General features: G+C 33.7%; 1 protein-coding gene and 1 long non-coding RNA gene across 14 annotated transcripts in view; one reads left to right on the forward strand and one right to left on the reverse strand.

Moving 5' to 3' along the window:
- LOC138715528 (uncharacterized) overlaps positions 1 to 24,756 on the forward strand; it is a 141,403-nt gene that overhangs the window by 75,051 nt on the left and 41,596 nt on the right. The window lies entirely within an intron of this gene.
- The window catches only part of LOC138715526 (CD2 antigen cytoplasmic tail-binding protein 2 homolog), an 84,541-nt gene that overhangs the window by 18,890 nt on the left and 40,895 nt on the right, over positions 1 to 24,756 (reverse strand). For 5 of the 12 annotated variants that reach the window (XR_011336372.1, XR_011336373.1, XR_011336374.1 and 2 more), the window contains exons 9-11: positions 21,387 to 21,565; positions 12,770 to 12,980; positions 9,192 to 9,304 (exon numbers count right to left, since the gene is read on the reverse strand). Coding sequence is in view for 8 of the 12 variants with exons in the window: in XM_069848568.1 (XP_069704669.1) it covers positions 9,192 to 9,304; positions 12,770 to 12,980; positions 21,387 to 21,565 (503 nt within the window). In the remaining 4 variants the exon portion in view is untranslated. Of the gene's footprint in view, positions 1 to 2,128; positions 9,305 to 12,769; positions 12,981 to 21,386; positions 21,566 to 24,756 lie in introns of those variants that run through there. The other 7 variants (XM_069848564.1, XM_069848561.1, XM_069848562.1 and 4 more) reach the window with 3 other exon arrangements.

The following is a 24,756-nucleotide window of genomic DNA, read 5'->3' on the forward strand; positions in this document are numbered from 1 at the left end:
GAGACTAAATTAATCTTGCTCAGGATAGGGACTGATGGCGGGCTTATGTGAGGACAGCAATGAACCTCCAGGTTCCTTAAAAGCCATAAATAAGTAAGTAATAATTCATATTAGCATTAACAATGAAATCATCATTGAGTTTTCTAAGTGAAATAACATACCACTTCCTAATGAATACTGAAGTCCTTCAAATTAAATTCAACAAGTGGAACCAGTGTCATCAGTTTAAATTTATATGTTATGTGATGTGTTCTAATGCCACTTTGTTTCTATTTCGCTCTTATTTCATTTTCATATATTTCTGTTCGTTTTCTTTCTTTTACATAGATGGCAGTCCTACTGGCTTATCATCTTTGCTTTTGATTATATCAATTGGCACCTTGAACGAGAGTAGAAATTCGCGGGTGCTCATGTAAAGGGGATTAAGTATGAATTTGCTAAAGTGGGATAAGTAAAGATTTAAACCCTCCACGATTACGTCTGTTAAATCATGTTTCCATCCAAGATGCAGTTACACTGCTCCATATTTTGTGACAAAGGGGTTTGTTCAGTACCAAAGGAGAGAAGTTTACATATCTTACAATTTGACTTAACCCCCTTTACACGAGTACCCGCGAATTTTGCATGTTGGATAGCCAGTGTCTTGTGTGATTTTTCTACTATGGGTGCTTTTTAAAATTTGTCAGTTAAAATCCCTACTCCTGTTTTTCGGACATCATCCATTGGAAGTGACTGTAGGGCAGCGTTCGACTGGAGTGGTGGTGCATCATGGGAGAGTGATCTGCGATGTGCAGCCAAGTACACATCAGAATTTGATGTCTGACAACAGTGGTGGTTGTTTGTCCACCGAGTGAGGGGTCAATCGACGAGATGAGTAGCTGTACAGCAGCAAGTGATTAGTAACTACACTATAGTTTCGCCTGTGTTACACGGGTTTTCAGTCTGCTGGAGCTGCCTTGGTGACTCTTCCTTCGACTCGCGGATATTAATTCAGTGGCTGGAGTGGTCCGCAAGTAATGCTTGACAGTGCAAGTTATAAGTATGACTGTGTTTGATTATATGTTGACTTAATTCGTATTGGTTGTCTGAAATTTCTTTATCGCTGTCCAGTAAGCGCACAGTCGTTTGTTGACAACTGTATGTAGGCACTGCAGGGACTATGCGGAGCAAGAGGGAGGGTATGTACATTCCACTTCAAAGCGTTATTAGCACTAATGTTATCAGCACATATAATCACATGCTCTCCTGCACTTGGTATCAATATAACAATAAAATTATTATATTGATACCAGAGCCGCTTGTAATGTCAATTATTACTTATCACTAGAGCCCGGATGTTTAGGAACTTGAAAGAACTGTGAGGACATTAAAAATGTCCTGTCATCAATGCAGACAGTCACTGTTAAAGGCTAATGGCACTTCTTTATGATCAATCCAGAGAATTTATGCAAAAGGGAGACGAATAGCAGTAAAGCAATGATCCTATGAAGCCTAATTTTACATATATTTATTTAAAGAATACATGGACAGATGTAGATAATATGGAATTTTACATTTAAATTAATAATATTTTTTTTAGATATTGTAACATTTTATTTTATGCTATATTAAGTTGTTTATTTAAGACATTAACAATGGAAAATTGTTTCATTATTTAGATTGTTGAAAATCATTATTAAGTTAATTTATTTTTTTTTTAGAAATTGTTCACGGAATAAAGTAAATTTCTTAATTGATATGCTAATTATATCTCTGTCAAATGGAGTATTATATTGTAGTCTACTACCAGGGATGGACGCAGGATTTTTTTTCGGGGAGGGATTTGAGGAGATAGTAAAAATGGAGTAATGAGAAATAAGTTTATATACTCACAATTTGTTTCCGAGTCACAAACATCAGTCGATTTGCTGGCATGTAAAAAAAGTCCTGAGGGGAAAAAATTCTGGCATACCGGGGACGCTGATATGACCTCTGCAATTGCGAGTGTTGTTAAATAAAACATAATTTTTTAATTTTAACATTTACAATGACTGCAATACAAAAACAATAACAGGATGACATGCACAGAAGAAGGCGACGAGGCTTCTTAGACATTTCATCCAGTACTTCATGAGCTTTTACTTCTACATTTTTTTATATATATATATACATCAAGGCCAGTCCATTTAATCTGTCTGCTCCCATCGTGCTCCTCAAGTAAGTCTTCAAATACCGCAAAGTTGAGAACGGCCGTTCTGGTGTTGCTGTAGTTACAGGCAACATGCAGAAAAGTTTCAGCGCCTTGCGAGTGCAGGGAAAAATAATTTCATTGCACCTGTTCAAAGATGATATAAAATCAGTAGGTATTAGGTGAAGATTTTTCTGATCAAGGAAATTTCTTCTCTGCATCCTCAATTCATTGAAGAAAGACTCTGGTGATGCATCAACATCATTGGGCCACTGATCACTATAGCCTCAATAGCAGTTTCTAAATCTTCATCTGATGCTCGCACTATGTTTTTAGGCAGCAAAGTTTGTATGGACTTTAGGATTCCCTGTCCTTGAGCTGACTAATGAAACAGTCTCAGAAGAGAAGGAAAATTAAAAGCCTAAAATACTCTTCATTACTCTCTGTCTTGAACTATGTTTGTCTTCCTGCAGTTCTTGGAATTTAACATTTTAGCAAAGAGAATTTACATGGAAAACTCTCTAATTCCTATGTACATTCACGAATTAAAATTAATATTATTTTTGTTTCTTGTTTCGTATTTTTCTCAAAATTTCGGGAGGGGATATATCCCCTTAATCCCCCCCTTGCATCCGTCCCTGTCTACTACATATTCTCTACTGCTAAATTTTTAGGAGCTCCAGTGTTAGTTATAATTAGGTAAAATACATTACGTTTGGGAATAAAATGTTATTAGGATCATAAAATTAAATATTATTTAATAACTTGTCAATAATACATTAACCTGAGTAGATGTAACTGTGACTGGTGACTATTTTATAGACATTTTTCATTGAATATATGCTATTTCAACACTTCTTGCATTGAATTGTTGATGGACTTCAATAATACAGATGCATAAACAAGACTGAATGAAACTTACCGCATAGAATCAGAATAGTACCAAGTGCTCAATTTATAAAACAATTTTTTGTGTCATACTTATTATGTTATTTATTTTATTAAGCTAAGCATTCGTAAGTGTGCTTTCATTACGAAACTCGTTCATGTTATAATAATATCCATATACCACAATCAGTAAACATACATTAATATTTTGTACTTTAGTGTTTAATTTTATCGTGATTTATAAAGTTGGTAAGTATACAGTGCATAAACATTATTTAGTATTTACTATTTCAACACAACATTCAGAAAATACAGAAATACAAAGTATTTGTGTAATGATAAATATTTGATTTATATTAGGTTTACATTATACTTTATTACATTTGTGAAATGACTTAACTTGCAAAATATTATAATGATAATATTGAGTAAAGAATGTAGGCCCTATTTGTAATTACTACAAATCACGTTATTATTTTATTTATTTTCTAAGTTTTCCTGCAGTGAAAAAGTATCAGTGGAGTTATTTGGAACAGGACCATACACCAAGCAAGTTCTGAGGGATGTAGGAGTCGGGGTAGAGAAGTAGGGGTTCGCCAGACCCGCCGATTTCTTCTGCCCCTAGTATAGTGTTGAGTATCAGGACCCAAAATCCTTTGTCTAATCATAATTAAAGGTAGGAAGCTCGTACCAAAACACAGATTTCAGGTTGAGTGCAGCCACACACATAGATCACGCAGACTCTATTGCACTACTTGTCTTCTGTGTATAGTATAATCTGTTCACATAACCAACTCACAGTATATCCTCAAGTGTGGAATGATGACTGTCATAACTACATTACATCAATATGCACAGTAGAGTTGTGCAGTTTAGTGAGCAGTTTTTAACATTAAATCTTCCAATCACACGAAGTTGAATGAATACTCGAAGATTCACTGGTAATCATACAAACCTATCAACAAATGGAGAAACACATTTGCTGAAAATTATGTAATTTGTATGTAATTTGTATACGTAATATAGAGAACGAATATTATTTCAGGGACACTGTGCTACGAAATCTTTACTAAGGCATTCGAAAAGTAATGGTAACATAGTTACTGTTTCACACTAAATTTATTCAGGTTACTTTTGACATGATATAATTCAAATAGAGTCCCCTGCCATGTCAACAATATGTTGCCAAATCCTTGGAAGAGATGGTTGACTCCATCTGCAGCATCATTTCTGGATATCTCTGTCACTGATCCAACTAAGGCTCTTTGGATACCAACTCTTGATTGATTGCTTTGCTTCCATCCAATCTTGCAATAGTTTGGTCACCCTAGCATTACAAAAAGCTTGTAGGAGAGAAGCTTTTTGTAATGCCTAAAGCATTGAATTGCATTTTTTCCTCTTGCAACTTGGATTTTATGAAGCACCCTTGTTTGTACCTACTGAACAATTTTTAGGACTGTATTACTTACTTCTAATCAGAAATAGTGACAGTATTGATAAAATATGGTTACTTCGAGGCTTTCAATATGCTAGGGTGACCAGACGCCCTCTCATATCCAGACATGTCCTCCTTTTTAGAACTTTGTCCAGGGTCCAGGCGGATTTTTAAAAAATCAAGAAACAGAGGATGGGAAGTACATGAGGAGATTCATTGTGTGTCTGAAGATGATTCTCATAGAAAAGTTGATATAATTGCCATCAATAGAAGAACCCAGAAAGCGATGGTCTTAGACCCTAAGACTTGCTTTGAACGAGACACAAATCAAGCACTGCAGATAAATGATTACAAGCGAGCTAAATATGTACCTTGTCTTCCATACCTCAGTGAAAAATATGGCATTTCGCTTTACAACTGGGATGTTACAGGCTTACTATTTGGAACGAGGGGTTGTTTACCAAAATTTACATGTAATATACTTAAATCCTTTCAAATTCCCTTTTATGAGGTTCAGAAGATTGTAATGGAAATTCTGAAGGCCTCTCTTCAAATTCTACACTATCATCTATATGTTAACACGTAAATTTTTGTTTTGATGTACAAATCGAATCATTATTTTGCTCGTTTCATTTCCCTTTATCTTTTATGTTTGTTAATTCCGGATCCCAGTGATCAACCTCACTTGAGGACGGATGATTTGAAAGAAATCTTAGTAGTAGTAGAAGTAGTAACTTGAATGCCTGATATTTTGAAATTATCTGATTTAACGCCTTTTTCAAGTAATTTGTCTGTAGGTGGCAGCAGCATCAATGGAATATACTCTTTGCCAACGATCATATCATAACTCTCTTTGCTAACTCTAAATAGATATTTTCTGTCCTTCTTTAATAATTATAGTTCCCTTGACTTTCATATGTAGCTAACTGTAAAATCATTATTATTAAGTTTTATCATAATTATTTTGTAATAAAAGAAATATTAACATACCTTCGGAATGTGTATTATATGTCTTTCTCGTGTTAAATTCTATCGTACCTGGTTAACATGTTTCGGCTTTGTATGGGCCTTCTTCAGAACTGGTTGTTGCTGACCTTTTGTTTTGTTTCCTGTGGGGGTGTGTTTGTATAGTGTAATGTGGAGTCAAAGATTGTGCGAGTTCTGAAATTGAGTTATGTTGAGAATTTCATTTGGATGTGTTTTTGTGTGTTTGTATATTTCGTATTGTTCTAGTGTGTTTAGTTTCTGGCTTTTTGGTTGGATGTGTAGAATTTCCATGTCTGTGTTGATCTCTTTGTAGGTGTGGTTAGCATTTGTGACGTGTTCTGCGTATGTGGACGTCTTTTGTAATTTTATTATGGCTGTGATGTGTTCTTTGTAACGTGTTTGAAATGATCTGTCTGTCTGTCCCTATGTAGAAGTTGTTGCAGGTGTTACATTTGAGTTTGTATAAGCCTGTGTGGTTGTGTGGTTAACCAGGTACGATAGAATTTAACACAAGAAAGACATATAATATACATTCCGAAGTGACATAGTGTTAAAAGTTGTGTAATCAAGATGTATATATATTAACATACTTTTAAGTATGATATAAGCCTAAATCTGCACTGTAAATATTTTGTAATAAAATAGATATTGATGTAATTTAAAGTTTAAATTATAGGCCTAAGCCTAAATCTAAGTACATATTGCCTGTCCTCTTTTTTCGAACAATGTCCTCCTTTTTTAAACTTTGTGTCCTCTTTTTTATCAATGTGAATCTGGTTACCCTAAATATTGCAGGTTTATGAAAGAATTGCTGCTCTGTTACATGCTACAAGATTCCAATGGGATTCCAATGGTCACAGCTAGGAGCACTGATTTACAGCATTGTTTCCATTACTTATCAAATGCCCTGGTGATACTTTTCTTTGCATGGGGGATACAGCAAGTAAGAGAAACATTCTAGATCAAAATTTGACTCAAAATAGTCATAATTTTATGCTTTTTCGACCTATGTATAATGTTGGTATGTTTCAGTGTCCATTCAAATAATTGTCTACAGCAGTCACTCTCCTGCAGTTCAAAAATATGGAAATGACTCATGTCGCGAGATGTGGAAGAATAATTATTGTTCAAATATATCAATCCACAGAAGTCCCAATAGTCATTAAAGCAAAAATGAAAAGTGTTCTTGAAACGAATTATGGGTTTAATGTGATATGCCATATACGAAATATACTATTAGATTCACAAAGCTGTTGTTCACTTGGTGATATAGCAAGAAATACTGTGTCATATTTCAGATTTGCTCCAGTTACGTCTTGCGATGGAGAACGAACATTTTCAAGGTACAAAAATACTATTTTTCTGAACATATTTGATATATTTTTGATACTGTATTGTATTGCATTTATTAACATTCTATGGTATTCATACATTGCTTCACAGCTAGAATATGGAACAAGTCAAAAAGCTTAATATAGTCTTAATTTATAGTCAGAGTCTAGGTCAAATATATACAGACGTGGTTTACAATATAGTCTACTAGTACAACACAAAGTTTCAGTATCAATTTCATGAAGCGTTATTGAATGTCATGAATTCACCTACAGAATAGAAGGTGTGAGAAATTAGGTACTTCTTTAATTTGGCCCTAAATAATCTTATGTTTTGGATTTTGATTTTTTATATCGATAGGGAGGTTATTACAACTTTTTACTGCCAAATAACACACTGAAAATGTACATTATTATTAACTGTAACAAGATTAGACACATATTATTATTACGTATTTTGTTTGTTTGTTATATGGGTAAATTATTTTATATTGAAAATTAGGAAGAATGTAAGTGCCAATTATTCTTTTTCACATAGGCTAATTGTTCATTCTGTTTATTCTGAGGCCATGAATCACTGGCACAAAGATAAGTTTGGTTACCCCTCGACTGTACATGTTTGTTTTGCTGGTGTGTTGACATTGAGAGCTGCATCACTACTGTTCATTCGGTAGATATAGGCTACAGTTCAAGCTCACACAACTTGACAGTTTCGGTATGAACTTCTTACCTTTGATATCATAATATACTGCTCTCTTAAATTGATTGAGCATATTGGGAATTAAATCAAAGACTCTCCAAAAACATGCTATGAAATGTTTCATATAAAAATTGTATTAACTTTTTTGTTTGAAATATCTCAAAGAATAACCCCTTGAAATTAATGATATTGGTCATAATTTATTCCTTACCCAAAGTAACAGGTCTACTTTTATATTTTCATGAAAATTTCCCAGATTCTTAAAAAAAGAAGAAAAACTACCACTGCTTCTTTGGATTGTTTTTGTAAAATAAAGTATAAAACATTAAGGGGAGAGAATGGTATTTTTTGGTGAAAAATGAGTAAATTTTCAAAAAAAAAAAAAAAAAAATCTTTAAAATACTCTGTGATATGTGCGGAATGCATAGCATAACATTTTGTGGGTATTTGTGCCCTTATCGGATGTTGAGTCGCCATTTTTAAACTTCTGCGTTAAGGATTTTTAAATCAGTCGCCCACTTTTATTGTTGTTTCCAGTAAATTAAATTTTCAAAACAATTTTTTTTTCTTTAAAATACCCTTTGATATGTGTGGAATGCATTGCATAACATTTTGTGGATGTTGAGACGTCATTTTTAAACTTTCTGCGCTATGGATTTTTAAATCGTCCGCTTTTATCGGTTTCCAGTAACTTCATTTTTTTGCTACATTGCCAGACAAAAATGGATATAATTTCTGAACTATTAAAGATACATGCATGAAATTTAGAACACACATTCTTTAGACTATTAGGAAACTTTTCTCTGTAACAGAATTTTGTTAATTGATTTCATTTAAAAAATACGTCCGTTTGTTTGCAAGAAAGGAAATCAGAAAATTGTTATTAAATTTTAATTGTTTATTTTACAAACGTAAGGACTAATATCAAAATTCTGTTACAGACAGTTTGTAGAATATGCTTTTGCAAATACATTGCAAAAAACTGTTTGAATCTATCTTTAAAAACGGTTTAGATACATCGGTTTTACTACAATCCTGCATTGGGTATATTTTTTTTTCAAATTTGGGCCCCCAAATAATTTTTTTTTTTTTTCAAAATATTTTTATTTGGTTGAGTTGCCACAGCTATGAGCTCTCCACATACAAAAAATTAATATTTTACACCAAAAAGGAAAAAAAGTTAAAAAAAATACCATACTCTCCCCTTAATACATGACTGGATGGAAATGCTTAAAAAATTTCTTTAACTACGAAATTTAAGAATTAACAATAACATTACTACTATGCTTAACTTTATCAGAGAAGAAACAATTTGTTTAAAAGGACTCAGAACAAACCAAATATATGACAAAAGAAAAATAACGTACATGATCTCTCCTTTCTTGTCCCTTCCCTGTAACTCATTCACTCTCTGTCTATTCTCTCTCTTTTCCAATAGGGAGATTATTAAAGCAATATTATCAGAATCAAGTACATTTTAACCCATCAGAAAATTAAAATATTTCTGTGCCTTGCAGAAAGACATATGTGAAGAAAGTAAAACGGTGTCAAGTCTCCTGAGCTACATAAGAAGTATAGCTACTTACAAAGATGGTGAACAATGTCATAGGACGTTCACAAATACAATTCAAAATCAATTCTCGAAGAGTTGTAGAAATTGCCATCTGTACCATATTTACGTACGTATACAGGGTTTTTGAAGTAGCCTTGCTCTACCCACTCCTGCATCTGAGTTGTTGTATGTGGTCCATGTACGTCCGCACTCTTCTCGTCCCATTTAAATTCCCACATTACTTCTGTTAAAAGAAATGCATACATTTTATTTTATTGCTTCGTCAAATTTCGAGGTTGTCCATAGACAAAGCATACTAGAGACATGCAAATAATAAATTAAGATAATGCATTAAATACAATGTTAAGTTCAAGTAACCTCAAATTTACAACACTGAGAAATTCTGATAACAGCCAGCTTCCAGGTTATAAGGTCCATAACAAAATGTCCACAAACTAAATTGTCCAACATTTAAAGTCCTACATACAATTCGTCCATGGAATGAAAAAGCCCAACATCTATGTGGTCCACCATATTATAAAGCACATCATACGGAAAAGTCCATCATTCGAAAGGTCCAATATACAAAGCTGTTCAACAGAAATGAGTTACTAACTGTAATAATAATTAGGGCCTACATATATTACTGGTCATCCAGCAAGAGGGCGAAGGCGAGCAGTTCCCCCTAGATTCTCTCCTGAAACATGGAAAGTCTATGAATTAGTAATTAATGGCAGACAGCATACGAATGATGTGGTTGAAGAATTCCACTCTCAATTCCAACGACTTGTAGAGACACCACGTGAACATTTGGCGATTCATTAGCCATTTGCAACAACAGCAATCAGAGACAGAACATTTAGTAACAAAGGTCTTTGGTGGGCATACAAATATTAGGCAACTAGTAAATAAACGGTATATCAATAATTAAACCAGAATTTTCAACATTGTTGGTAATTACCAAGATTACAAAGATAGGAATGAAATATTTCGATATCTTAGAGCGATATCATACGATTTGAAATTATATAGTGACCCTCAAGATGAACAATAGATGTATCTTTTGTATAACATAATTGAAATGACAATAAATTCCTCGGCACTTTCCTTGCAGTTTTCCTTGTTGGACATTTTAGGGAAATGGACGAATTTATATGTAGACATTTTCAAACGTATGACATTTTTAAGGAGAGGACTTGCTGACAGTGGACCTTTTCAGGTAAGGATATTTTTATGGCATGGACGAATTTTCTATGTGGACATTTCTAAACAAGGGCATTTTCGTAGAGAGGACTTATTGCACAGTGGACCATATCTCACTTAACCAACAGCCATTCCAGTTGCCACGGATGCTACATTTTTACTATTTTCAAACTCTATATATTGAAAATGAAGTGACTTTTGTCAATTTTTATTATTAGAATCAATTTAGAAGATCACTATCATTTTACAGAAAAAAAGTTGTTGAATAATATTTATTATTATTGCAGAAAATAAAGAAAAGGTTCCGTCACAGATGTTAGAAGATTTGTGAACTCACTTCACATCTCATTAATGAAAAGTGTAAAACTCAGGTCTCTACCTCAAGCAAAATGAGATTCATTCTCATAGTGTCGATGTGAAAGCTATGCAAATCTCATGGCATCCAATTAGTTCACAAAATCATAATCGCTATATATTTTATAGGTGTTTCTTTCATGTCACGGAAGTTACACACATTTTGTCATGAATGTTACAGATGAGTTGATGTCCTTAATTTTTCAAGTTTCAAAACAACTGTGACATTTGTAAGTCAAAAAAATATTCACTTGAACTCTTAATTGTTATTAACTCAAACTACTGAAAATGAATGGCAGAAAGAATGTAGTACAGAGTAAAAAGTTGATCCTGGAATTAACAGTGCAGACTTTCTAAATATTTCTTCAACAATAACTCCTTGAAAAACATACATTAACAGCTGATCTCTCTATGAGTAAGTGCTGCAAACTTTAGGGAAACAAAACAGTACCTATTACCTAGCCAAGGCAACTAAGATTCAATGCCCAAAAACTTGTCAAATATTTTCCTTTTGAAAATAAAACATTAAATCATATTAATCTACTAATTATCAACATAATGTGCGAGAGGTCCAAGAGAAAAATATACTCTTTCACAAATTATTGAACCATTTACAAGACACCTCCCAACATAAAGATGAGATGTGGTACATGAGCAAGACATCGTTACTGTTAATACTATATTATTATTATTATTATTATTATTATTATTATTATTATTATTATTATATTTTATACTGAAGCTTTTGATCGAAAAACATAGAGAATTTAATATTGAAACCCACCTGGCATTTATTGATATGAAAAAAGACTTCGACAGAGTAGATAGAAACAAATTATTAAATATTTTAGCACATGATGGTATTCCAAATCAATAAATAACAGCTATTTACAATATTTATAATAATAATTATATACAGGTTAGGATTGAAAACAAATATTCAGAATGGAAACGCATAAATCAAGTGGTGAGACAAGGTTGTAGTTTATCTCCTCTATTATTTATAATATACATGAATCACATTATTAAGGAATGGAGATTGAAACCACATGGAAGTATACCGATAAGACGTTTGTCCCAAATGGATACCTTATTATTTGCTGCTGATATTGTGTTTATGGCAACTTCAGAAAATAATTTACAACATTTGGTTTACAACTTTAATCAAATGGCACAAAGTTTCAATACGGAAATTTCAACTGACAAGTCTAAAGTGATGACTTTATTAGGAAAGGAATGACAAGTCTAAAGTGATGACTTTATTAGGAAAGGAATCAGTCTGTAGCAAAATTTGCATCAATAATAAGATCATCAAACAAGTTAAAAATTTTAGATATCTCGGCTACCAAATTTCATATGAAGAAGAAAAAGATTTGAATGAGAAAATTATTAAATTCAACAGAGCAATGGGGATAATTAATCAGATATTCAAACCAACCTTAGTACAAAAACACACGCTCACCAGAATTTATAAAACATTGGCCAGACCTATACTCTGTTTTGGTAGTGAAGCTTGGACGATTCGTAATACTGATTCACAAAGATTAACGGCAGCAGAAATGAGATTTATGCGTCGTACAGCGGGATACACGAGAATGGATCACATTAGAAATTTTGACATTATGAAAGAACTGCAGATTGAACCGATTACAGAATACCTACAGAAATACAGACAAAACTGGAGATCACATGTCATCTGAATGCCTCGTTCTAGAATTCCACGCCAAATTTTAAATTACCATCCTGTGGGCAAGAGATCCTTGGGCAGGCCGTTCAACCGTTGGCAAGAGACCGTAATGAGCCACTAGGTCCAATACAAGCAAGGATGATGATTATTATTATTACTTCTATAGTACATGGCATTGTGATTTTACCCTCTTTGGTGATATCTGGTATTAATTGGCAACACTGAAGAGACAGCCAAATTAGTCCTTTAGGAACTGCTCTTACGTGATCCTCACTATGATATATGCTGTTTTTTTTTTAATTAGTGCCTCTAAACGTTTCCAACAGATCTTAAGTACTGACAGCAGTTACAGCAGTTAAACAAAAGAAAACACATGCACACTCACATGTGAATGTATATATACACCATCACTATCACTCTACTATCATTATAAATTTGACTGCCTGATTACAGCATTATAATTACCTTCGCTTTCTTTGTGTGCACTTCTGGATGTATCATCAACTCTATTTCCATTTTCTTCTCCTGTACCAGCACTAGATACTCCTTCCTTTTTCTTTTCAAGTCTTGCTTTTTCCTTTTCGTCAAAGTCTTCAGCATACATATCCAATGCATCATCATAATTTATTGCTGATCTACTCTCTTTCTTGACATTTTTACGTTCTGAATCCTCAATCTGAAATGGACATAAATGCAATAAATAATAATTACAAGTTACTAAAATTCTAAAAATAATTTAAAAATTATGTTTTATTTAACAACACTCGCAAATGCTGAGGTTATATCAGGACCACTGGTGTACTGAAATTTTGTCCCACAAGAGTTCTTTTACATGCCAGTAAATCTACTGACATGAGCCTACTGCATTTAAGCAACATCAGGCACAGAAAACCAGCACTCTACCGACTATGTCACCAGGTCGACTCTTAAAGTAATTAAAAAATGTATTTTTCAACTAAAATTCTTCCAATGTATTGTTTTATTTTAATTGACAGAGTTAAGGACATTCATCCTTCTTTTCCACTCAATCAGTATGATATAAAATTAGTACATTGCTATAAACAAAACATAATATAATATAATATATAATATAATAGCTACATAATACATCATTAATGTAATACAATAAAAACAGTTTCTTTTGTCATCCCAAAATACCAATAATAATAATAATAAATAATAATAATAATAATAATAATAATAATACTCATTATTAGACCTACAATATAATGAAATGATTAAACTCAATTATGATTAAGATATCTTCAATTTGACTATGTTCGTAAGAAATTGCTTAGCCTATTCTTGAAAGTAGTTATTGTCTGGTAGTCCCTAATATTCTGATAGAGAATTCCATTGACGAGGGACTGAGAGAGTGAAAGAGGATGAATAGTAATAATAAAAATAATAATGGTTTTATTTAACCAGGCAGAGTTAAGGCCATAAAGCCTTCTCTAACACTGAACTCAACACTTTATGACAGGAATTGCTAGGATTTGGCTCTCCTGTGACCTGTGGCAGTGACTAGACGACCAAAAGTGCCTATAATCAGAAATAGAGCTCGGATTTCTATTACTAAAAACTTTGGAAATATGTATGCACATATGCCATAAGAATACTAAAATATGGTAAAGAAAAACTGGAAATATGACGCAAAACAAATTAAATATAGTCTAAAAATTACTTTAAAAACTCTGTATTGGCTATTCTGCAAAATTGTTTTTGTGAATATTAACTCCTTGTACTGTCCATAGCAAACTGTTCAGCCTATAAAAATAGCAGGGGTAAAAGACGGGTGAAAAATATCCAACATCTGTCCTCTGCGTGACTAATTTTATTACAGCTATGTTAACAGGGTCACTGACTGTTATGGCAACAGGGTGAAGAGATGAAGGTGAGACCGATCAGCAACAATTTGACCATAATCCTAACATCCTTTTGTCCTTTGTGTTTTGACAACTTATTGCTGGCGAATCCAATTACCTTCAAACTTCATTTAACCACAAAATATTTCTTAGGGAAATAAATCCAAATAAATAGCCAAACGTAAACAAAATCTCTTGCCATTATTGACACAAAACATGTTTGGAGAACTGTTAAGATTGTTGTAATATAACTAAAAATATGCTTTTCTGCCATTTTTGATCAAATATGACTTAATGGTAAAATATGGATTTTTATAAACAATAAACAATGATTTTTGGAGGAACTAAAAAATTCTGAACGGAAACTCAAAACACAATCTGGCTTCTTCCAGGATATTTATAAATTACAAAGTAAATACAATGTACAAACAACTGATAATATAGAAAAGCTTCTACTCTCAGTATAGCCACTTTCTTAGCCTGAAATTAAATGTGAAAATGATCTGATACAATACATCACTGCAAAATGTGACGTCGACCAATCAGTATTAAAATCACTAGCTGTTGAAAGCATATGTACAAGATATCCAATATCTGAATGGCTTCATATTTATACAGATGGATCTCTGCTTGATAAACATAGTAATGCTGGAGCATGAATCTAAGTGACATTTTTAGCTCTCGCATATCTTTTGGAATACTGTCCACTCATTATGATGGTGAATTAGAAGCCCTGAAACAGATTTATCATCACATACATAAATTTAACAAAGTGGTTATACTTAGTGATTGTAAATCTGGACTCCAAGCACTAACATCAAGTCCTCCAGAAAACAGACAAGGAAGAGAAATTCTTTCTGCTCTTAAAATGCTACAAGGGTGCGTAAAGAGGTAGTTTTTCAATGGATACCCTCACACTGTGGAATAGTAGATAATGAGAAAGCTGACTTCCTGGCCAAAAAAGGAACAAACATCAGACAAACTCAAAATAATACAATCTCTTTTCATGCCTCAAAAGTCAGGATCAAACACATAGTCCAGTCCTTTTGTAAACAGGAATTCCTCAAGAAAAGCGAAGGCAAACATTGGAATATTCTGCTAGACAGTAATAACATCCCAGATTTACCACGAAAAAAAGGCTGTTGCTATATTTCGCGTAACAACTGAACATGATTGTCTCGCCTCTCATCTACATCGAATTAATATCTACCAGCATTCACAGTGCACCCTCTGTAGAAATCAGAAATCCATCATGGATAAAGAACATTTGCTACAATGCCCAGCAATAAAGAAATTAGATGCTGATTTACCATTGCAGCTCACCAAATACTATTGGCACACCTGCAGGAGAATGGAAGAAATCTAAGATCCTTAGTATTGGTCAACAGCAACAACATAATCAATAAACACTGTGATATGTTTAGAAAAGCTAGAAATATGTTTAATTTAACTTAAGCTTATAAAAAGAGAATGGGATAAAAATATGACATGTCACAGAAATCCAATCCCTATTCATAAATACTAAGCACTGAGTTATGCATATAGCTTGGCATTATTATGGTTGAGAGGTACAACATTTCAGAATCTTCTTTTCAGGAGGTGTGAGATGAATCTGATGTTTTATTCCCAGACAGCTAGAGCACAAACTTTCCAATCCAGGCAATCTAAGTAAAATTTGTAATGACCAATGATGATGATGTATCAAGTTTTTCCAGAATATTCCCCTTTTCTGTGCTGTCATTCGACCACTGCTTCATAATTGACACAATCATCCTTATGGTTATTGCAGAAATCAATGGAAATCTACTGCATTGTACCCATCATTTTTCCAGGAGATCAATGCCATGAGATTTTTGTGATAAATGGTCTATGGAACAAATAACTGAAGAAATCCCTGGTAGCTAGCACTACCTGAGTTGTCAGTTATGGTACATTGAGAAACACAAAGTGAACCTACTTTACACTACATACATTAAAGCCTCTTTTACACAGTGACAGCTCTCTCGTGAGAGTTGCTATAGTTCACTCTCATGATGGGAAGTGTTTAATCAATCAATTATCTTAATGTATCCAGCTGTTTGCTGACAACATAAAGTCCACTGTAGTAAATTCAGTTTTTGTTTTTCACGAGAAATGAGGGTATTTTGATCGGTGTTCATTATAGATGCCTGTTGCTAGTAGCCAGAGTTGAGGTGTAGTCAATATATACTGCAGGGCTGTGTCTTCTGCAACTGGTACTGATGATTTTAATTTACTTCTTTTGTGGTTTATGGATGGACAGTATAGAAGAATGTGTTCCAGATCTTCATCATGATTATTATACCACAGGCAAGTAGGATTATCAGAAATGTGAAATTGGTGTAGGTACAATTGAGTGACAATTTGACCTGTTCTGGTTCTTGTTAAAAATGTTTGAACATATCTGGGCAAGTTTTTGTACATTTCCAGGTCATTTGGTTTCTTCTGTACAGACTGTAAAATTTTTCCTTTGTCAGAAGAGAGCCAATTGTTGATCCATAGGTTTGTAAAATGAGACTTTACTGAAGCAAAAGCACTGGATAGAGATATCACTTGAAGAGGTCTTGGTTGCAAATATGTTGCCTGTTTTGCAATATTATCGACTTTCTCGTTTCCAGGTATACCACAATGACTAGGTATCCATTGAAATGTTATTTCCTTTTGGAGTTCTATTGGAAGTGTTTACATGAGACTCAGAATGAGACCATACTATCATAAGAAAATGTTAGAAGTGGGAATAGTTGAAGCCATGGCCAGAATTGTTAAATTAAGGGGGAAAAAAAATTAACATTTAAAATTTTTTTAAACTTTATGAAAGTATGGTTCATTCTGCTTAATTTGGTGTTCGGTTTATTAAAATATTCAAATATTAGCTATTTAAAATATTTTTTTAAAAATATTAGTGTATTTGTGTTTTAGAGAAAAAATTTACCACTTTTCACAAAAAAATTATTATCTCAGGAACTAATTGTCTTAGAAGACTGTGGTTTGACTTGTTTAATAGTAAAATTAATGCTTCGTAAGCCTGTGTTTCAAGATTTTTCCCATTCTGATGAACTCACAATATTAATGAATCATTTAATAACGTTGTTTGGCACTGAGTCCCAATTTTTTTATTTTTTTTTTATTTTTTTTATTGGGTTATTTTACGATGCTGTATCAACATCTAGGTTATTTAGCGTCTGAATGAAATGAAGGTGATAATGCTGGTGAAATGAGTCCGGGGTCCAGCACCGAAAGTTACCCAGCATTTGCTCGTATTGGGTTGAGGGAAAACCCCGGGAAAAAAACCTCAACCAGGTAACTTGCCCCGACCGGGATTCGAACCCGGGCCACCTGGTTTCGCGGCCAGACGCGCTGACCGTTACTCCACAGGTGTGGACACTGAGTCCCAAAAAAATGTGTCTGTTGGTACGTCAACGTTGGAATTTAGTATACTAGATGCTGTACTCACATTTAATGATGGATACATTGCAAGAATACAGGCATCGAAGGATCTAGGTATTCAAATAGGATATAATACCTCAAAAAACATGGCTAACTTGGACACATTGCGAATAATGGTAACAAACACAACCAAAGGGGCAAGATCCAAGAGAAGGAGGGCAGTATTAGTTGAGCAGGATAGAGAAGAAGACGAGGACCACCAACCAGAAGGGTTTTAAAATATTTTTTTCTGTAATAGGTGAATTTTTATAGAAATTTTTACTTCAAACATGATTTACTTAAAACTACATTTTTCAACATAAATGACCTGTTTTCTCAGAAACTACTAGGTCTATCTGCATGAAATTTTTACGATACATTTCAGGTAACAATGTGATGATATGGAATTCCTTTGATTGAGTTTGCTATAATAGTTTATTAAAAAATAATAATAATAAAAATAAATAAAATGTCTAATTCTTGTTTTTAATTTTAGAAGTTTATAAAAAAAATATTGTTTTTCTATTAGATATTTTATCATCAAAACGAATCAGTGCACTCAGAAGGAATGCATAAACATCCTGTAAAATATCACATTTCTATACCTAGTATGTTCTGAGATAATGGGTCATTAATATTGCTGTTTTAACATTAGTAAGCTAGAGCTTGATGACTCCCTTTAATAAAAGTGAAAAAATAAAAATAAGAAACGGAAAAGAAAAGTGTGGATTAGAAAGTGGATAGGGAGAAGTGAGAATTGTACTTGATGCTTTCAGCACTCTTATGTTAGAGGTGGCAAATAAAGATTCAAAATCGCTTTGCAATTTCGTTGAAAATTTTCAGTTTATAGTAATTTACAGCAGCAAATTGTATTATACACCATATTAGTATGGTGTATGGTTTAACCTCTTCCCTTACTATTTATTTTACCAGTTTTGTGAAAAAAAGTGTCATATTTTTTTATTTTCGTAAAGAGGTCATTTAATATTGCAGAATCACTGTACATCACTAATTTTCTTACATACTTAAAAAATCACTATGAAGTAGATAATGGGACTCAAACGAGTTAACTCGGGTTAATAAATTTTGACACATGTTAGCAACCCGAGTTAACTCGGGATAATAAGGGAAGTGGTTAATACATTAAGAGAGAGAGAAATAAATCGTCCGGCCTTAATTAAGGATGACCACAAGGATCCGGAAATTAATAGCAAATAAAAATATAATTAATTAAATATGAGTATTGTTATAAAAATAAAATGTAATAATTAAGCACCACTGATTATCAATTATAAAATAAAATCTTAGAAAATTACTTTAAAATTATACTTATAAATAAAAGATTTTATTTAAAATTACCATATCCTTAATTAAGGCCTTCTGAGTGGTATAAATGAAATTGTATAATCTGCAGGGAATCTTTAAGAATTTGCGAGATGATTTATTTGAATTTCAAAAGATATTAGTAATTGTTTTAAAAAATTATATGTAAATTTTGGTAAAGTACTCCGAGCACCAAAAAATAAATGTCACTGACCAATTGAAGAGAGGGATGTTATACTTGGCACTAAGGTAGGGAATACAAGGTTCATTAGTAAATGAGGACCATTTTTGCAAAACTTGCTAACTGCAAAATTTGCAAAATTGAGATTTTGATGGATTTGTTAATACAAGGCAGATCTCTACATGATGTTCAAAGCATCTTAGTAAAATTGGGTTATTTCTCTTCATTGTAGTGTGTCAAAGTGTGATCGTTTTTTCAAAACTTGCTTTCTGCTATAAGTGAGACATACAGCAAAACGTGCTTACTATAGTGTTTTGTCTCTCCTGTAAAATTTAGTTTTTTTCAGTTAGCAAAAACGGTCCTCAAATGTTCTTGTATGGTATTGTGGAATATAAAGTTACAACTCTACTGTTGTAAATATGGAGTAATAAAGTACAAATGTACAAGAAATCTTTGTGACTAATAACTAGAGCTAGGATTTATATTAGTAAGAGTTAAGAATGATGCCGAGTATAGTTGAGTCGATGTGATGCCAGTTAAGAAGGTTTTAAGCCTGGTTGACAAGACTGGAAATGCAAGAAAAGTCACAAGGACTAGACAATGCAGCTGCTGTTTTGTAAGTGGTGGTTAAGAGGATTAAAGATCCTTAGTGCTAACTAATGGAAGTACTGAATGACAAGAATGGCAAATATAAGGACTGGGGAGCATGGCTTGTATGTTTATAAACTATACCGACTAAAAATATTAGCTTTTACTACATACGAATCCTAGCTCTACTAATAACTATTAGTTACAGCTCAATACACTTGTAATGTATTAGACCATACTTTTGTAGAATAGGGTCCATGTTGGATGCTGGCTGAAAGCTGGTCTCTTCATTGCACTTTTGGTCGCCCAGATCTCTCTCTTCCCACAAGGATTATAGTGAAATAGCCTCTGAGGCAGCCTGTTATTGGGCATCCGTGATACATGTTCATACCCGTTGTTTCTGTATGTTGATATGGTACCAGTGATGGCAGTTATGTTTAATTCATTCCTGATGTAGACATTCCATTTGTGATCATATAAAGTATATCCAACCAAAGGCCTTAGGAGTTCTAATTTCTGCACTTTTATTCTTTGAAGTTGCCAAAATGTTAAGGTTCATGTTTCTGAGCTGTATTACAAAGTTGGAATTGCCATGAATTTATAACATTTCAGAATTGTCTCTGGCAGACATTTTTAATAATGTCTTACTAATAAAAACTCTTATACAGACATTTAACTGTCTTATACTTACACAATGATAGCTCGTTTATAAGTAGTGTGTAAATTTCTTACTAATAATCACTACATACATAATGTATAACAGTACAACTGTTTACATAACTATGTCATAGTTTCGTCATTACTTCATTACAAAAGGTGATAGAGTAATAAAATTGTGGTTCTCTATTGCATCCAATAGTGAGCGCTAGTGTGCCATGCTAAGTATTGATAGTAAAACTGGACCTAGTCGATTACCACACTATATTTTGGTCAAAGAGTATGAGCTACAGCAATATTATTCTAATTCTTCTGTGCTCTTTGGTTTGTTCTTCTGTAGTTACATGGCAACCATCATCATAAAATGACACTCTATACAAACAGCTGATATTTGGGGCTAAGAGGGATGAAGTTACAGAAGAATGGAGAAAGTTACACAACATAGAACTGCACGCATTGTATTCTTCACCTGACATAATTAGGAACATTAAATCCAGACGTTTGAGATGGGCAGGGCATGTAGCACATACGGGCGAATCCAGAAGTGCATATAGTGTTCATTGGGAGGCCGGAGGGAAAAAGACCTTTAGGGAGGCTGAGACGTAGATGGGAAGATATTATTAAAATGGATTTGAGGGAGGTGGGATATGATGATAGAGAATGGATTAATCTTGCTCAGGATAGGAACCAATGGCGGGCTTATGTGAGGGTGGCAATGAACCTCTGGGTTCCTTAAAAGCCAGTAAGTATACAAACAGCTGTTGGAGGGGTGCCCATTTTTTTTTATCTCTGTACAACATTTAAACAAGGGATTTCGTGTACATAACTACTGCAAAGCAATTCCCATGTATAGTTACAGGCTTCTTATACATCCAACACTTATGCATGATTTATTAGTAACGTTTTACTGTCCCAACTCTACATAAGTTTCGTATAAAAACTATATATGGTTTATTAGTAAGACCGTATATCTCTGAAATTTATGTAAGAAAGCCATTCTAGATATTTATCTAAATGAACTTACCAACTTCGATATATGTTCATAGCTTTCCTGGTAAATATCCATGTTACCAGTTTCGGTAAGGAGACGATTAGCCAGTTCTGTCAAATCCGTTACCTGCTGCTGGTTTCCCTGCTGACCATCATCTTGTCCAGTTTTCTTTCGCCTCCATCGCTCTGATGCTGACATAGTTTTGTTGCCTCCTGAGGAAGTAACGGTTCTAATTTTTATTTTGCATTAAAAAATTTAAAAGACCATAATTAGTGAAGAATAATAAACAGATCTACCTCTGATTGCAGTTCTGGCTGATATGTACATCTATTATCAGGCAGTACATCACTTGATGATATGTATCAGAGAAAGATCAATTGTTTGTATACATCTGAAGTCTGATTAGTGTAATATGTAACTAGTCAGCGATGTATGCAATGGAGGGGGAAAGGAACTGGCCACCCTACCCCATTATCTCCTGGCCTAGTTGCCTCATGAGTGATACTTTATGGTGTCACTTATGAGATTCAGACCTGTCTTCGGACAGTTGACTAAACAACAACAATAAGCAGATCAATATTAAGATATAGAGATTGTATAGATTGTTTAAGAAGTAGGAGGAAAAGAGGAAAGATTGGAAAAAATTGGATTTGGACTGATAGATCTGCCCTTGGGCAGACAATTACGAATGAATGAAATAAACAGATACATAGAAATTGAAAATAAGGACTGCATTAATAAACAAGGCAAAAGAAAATATAGTAATGAATTATCTGCATTATACAAAATGAATTCAAACATGATTTGAGAATATCTTAGAGAGAGAAAAGTGCCGCTTTAAGAAGAGCACAAGTTGTATACGCAATATTGTAAAAGAACGACTTTTATCACCATATATCATATTTTGTTGGTTGTGAGAAAGCTTAAGGTAACATGAACAGTAAGTTATTAATAGGCCTAGGCGACTTTTAAAAAATTTACAAAATAATATTCCCAATAATTCTGAGAAACGACATATAAATAAGTTAAAAACAGGAAAACAGAAGTCCGTAAGGAATTTAAGAATAGCATGATAATAGCAAGATTTCAGAACCAATAAAAATGAAAAGAAAAATGTGACTGAATTGTGATCTACAACGGATATAAATGTTACAAATCTTGATTACACAACTTTTAACACTGTATCAATTCGGAATATGTATGATAAGAACTTTCGTGTGTTAAATTTTAACGTATCTTGTAACATGTTTCGATCTATTTTCGGTCATCTTCGGAACTGGTCATTGTTGGTCTTGGCGCCTCTTGTTTCCTGTGTGGGTGCGTTCGTAGTGTAGAGTCAAAGAGTGTATGTGTTTTGAAATTGAGTTGTGTGTTGAAAATATCGTTGGGGTGTGTTTTAGGCATTCGTGGTTAAAATGTAAGTGGTGTGATGTTTTTATGGCTTTTATCCATTCCGATCTATATTTGTGTATTAAATGACTTGTATTATCTTGATTATACATCTTGATTACACAACTTTTAACACGAACGCACCCACACAGGAAACAAGAGGCGCCAAGACCAACAACGACCAGTTCCGAAGATGACCGAAAATAGGTCGAAACATGTTAACAAGGTACGTTAAAATTTAACACAAGAAAGTTCTTATCATACATATTCCGAAGGATATTAATGCTTATTATATGAAAGAGAATACAGCACATAGAATTATATTCATGAACAATACAATTAATACAATATTGTATGATGTTACTCTTACGAAATTATGGAAAAATTTAAGATCATAACACATTATATAACTACTGTACCACTTGTCTGGCTTATAGGTCTAATATTACGACCTTTTATAACTTTCACTGTATTAAGATTCCAATTCGAAATTGTTGTAAATATGATGATATCTGTGACAATTTATGAAAAATACCATACTTTGGTGCTGGTGTGATGTGCATGATCAGAATGAGCGAAGATATGAACACCTCAACAGAAATTGTTCTGCGTTCTTTCACTGATGGAAGTGAAATCCGTGAAGTGTAGGCAATGTGCATTTCGGAAAGAATTTAATTTTAAGCATCACAAAGATGTTTCTACCTAGATGTGAGCAAATTAAATGAGACAAGCAATTACGAGAAATGGGCTTTATTGTGATAGTAAAAGGACGGTGTTTGAGGAAAAAGTGGAAAGAATTCATCTTTGCAAGAAGCCTGAGGAAGTCGATTTGAGCCGAAGCATTCACTTGTCCCCATGTTCACTGGATCTTACTCATCTGAATTTTTTCCTGTGAAATTTTGTGAAGGACCAAGTGTATCATGTACCTCAGGATAACTTCAACGATTTGTGACACAAAATTCGTCAAGCTATCGACAGCACAAATGTTTCTGAATATCTGGTTGGAGGTGGAGTGCAGGTTGGACATCTGCCATGCCACTGTGGGGGAGTTTGCACATATGAAGAGGAGGATTCCAAAGTGTCCTAAGTCTTTTTTTTAAGATTTTAACTTGCTTTATTCAAGCTTTAATTAATCCTTTTCAAGCCTATATAGGCTATAACCACAGTCTAGTATATACAGTCACGAAGCTTGAGTTGTTGTGGGTACTAGGAACAACAGACTGTGCCGGTACTATTTCACGTTGTCTGCGATGAGGTGATAGTAGCGATCCTAATGGTTAGCAACTATCTAGGGATGCATATTCCCTATGTATTGAACTTTGTGACTGTATATACTAGACTGTGCTATAACTGTCTAAGTTTATTTAACAGATTCTCCTAAGTCTTAACTTAGTGTCTGCATATGTTTTTTTCAAACGGATCTAAGAGCGTTAAATTTATTTTACCAGTTTTCGTCATTTCTCTCATAACTTGTCATTTGGACTTAGGCCAGTTTGGAATCCACCTCTTCATATCGAAGTTCTTTGAGCGTGACACAAAATGCTTGAGTCTCTCTGCCAGAATACACCAGGTCTGCCATTAAATTATGATAACTTTTAAAATTCTGTCTAAATCGACATTTTTGTGCATTCTAATCACGCACACTACGCCAGTGCAACGATGTGGTATTTTTCATGAACTGCCATAGATATCTTCATATATACAAGAATTTCGAGTCGGAATCTAAAATCTAATACAACTAAAGTTATAAATATCTATGATGTTAAACCTAGTTGCTTCTCTTCACTTCATCGTAATGTCCATGTTTCTGCCCCATACAATGATATACTCCACACAAAGCACTTCACTAGTCTTTTCCTTAGTTCTTTCTACAGGGGTCCGCAGAAGATGCTCCTTTTCCTATTAAAGGCTTCCTTTGCCATTGCTATTCTCCTTTTGACTTCTTGGCAGCAGCTCATGTTACTGCTTATAGTACACCCCAAGTATTTGAAGTTGTCCACTTACTCTATTGCCT

This window comes from Periplaneta americana, chromosome 15 (assembly GCF_040183065.1).
Source record: "Periplaneta americana isolate PAMFEO1 chromosome 15, P.americana_PAMFEO1_priV1, whole genome shotgun sequence".
In the NCBI taxonomy this organism is placed as follows: domain Eukaryota; kingdom Metazoa; phylum Arthropoda; class Insecta; order Blattodea; family Blattidae; genus Periplaneta; species Periplaneta americana.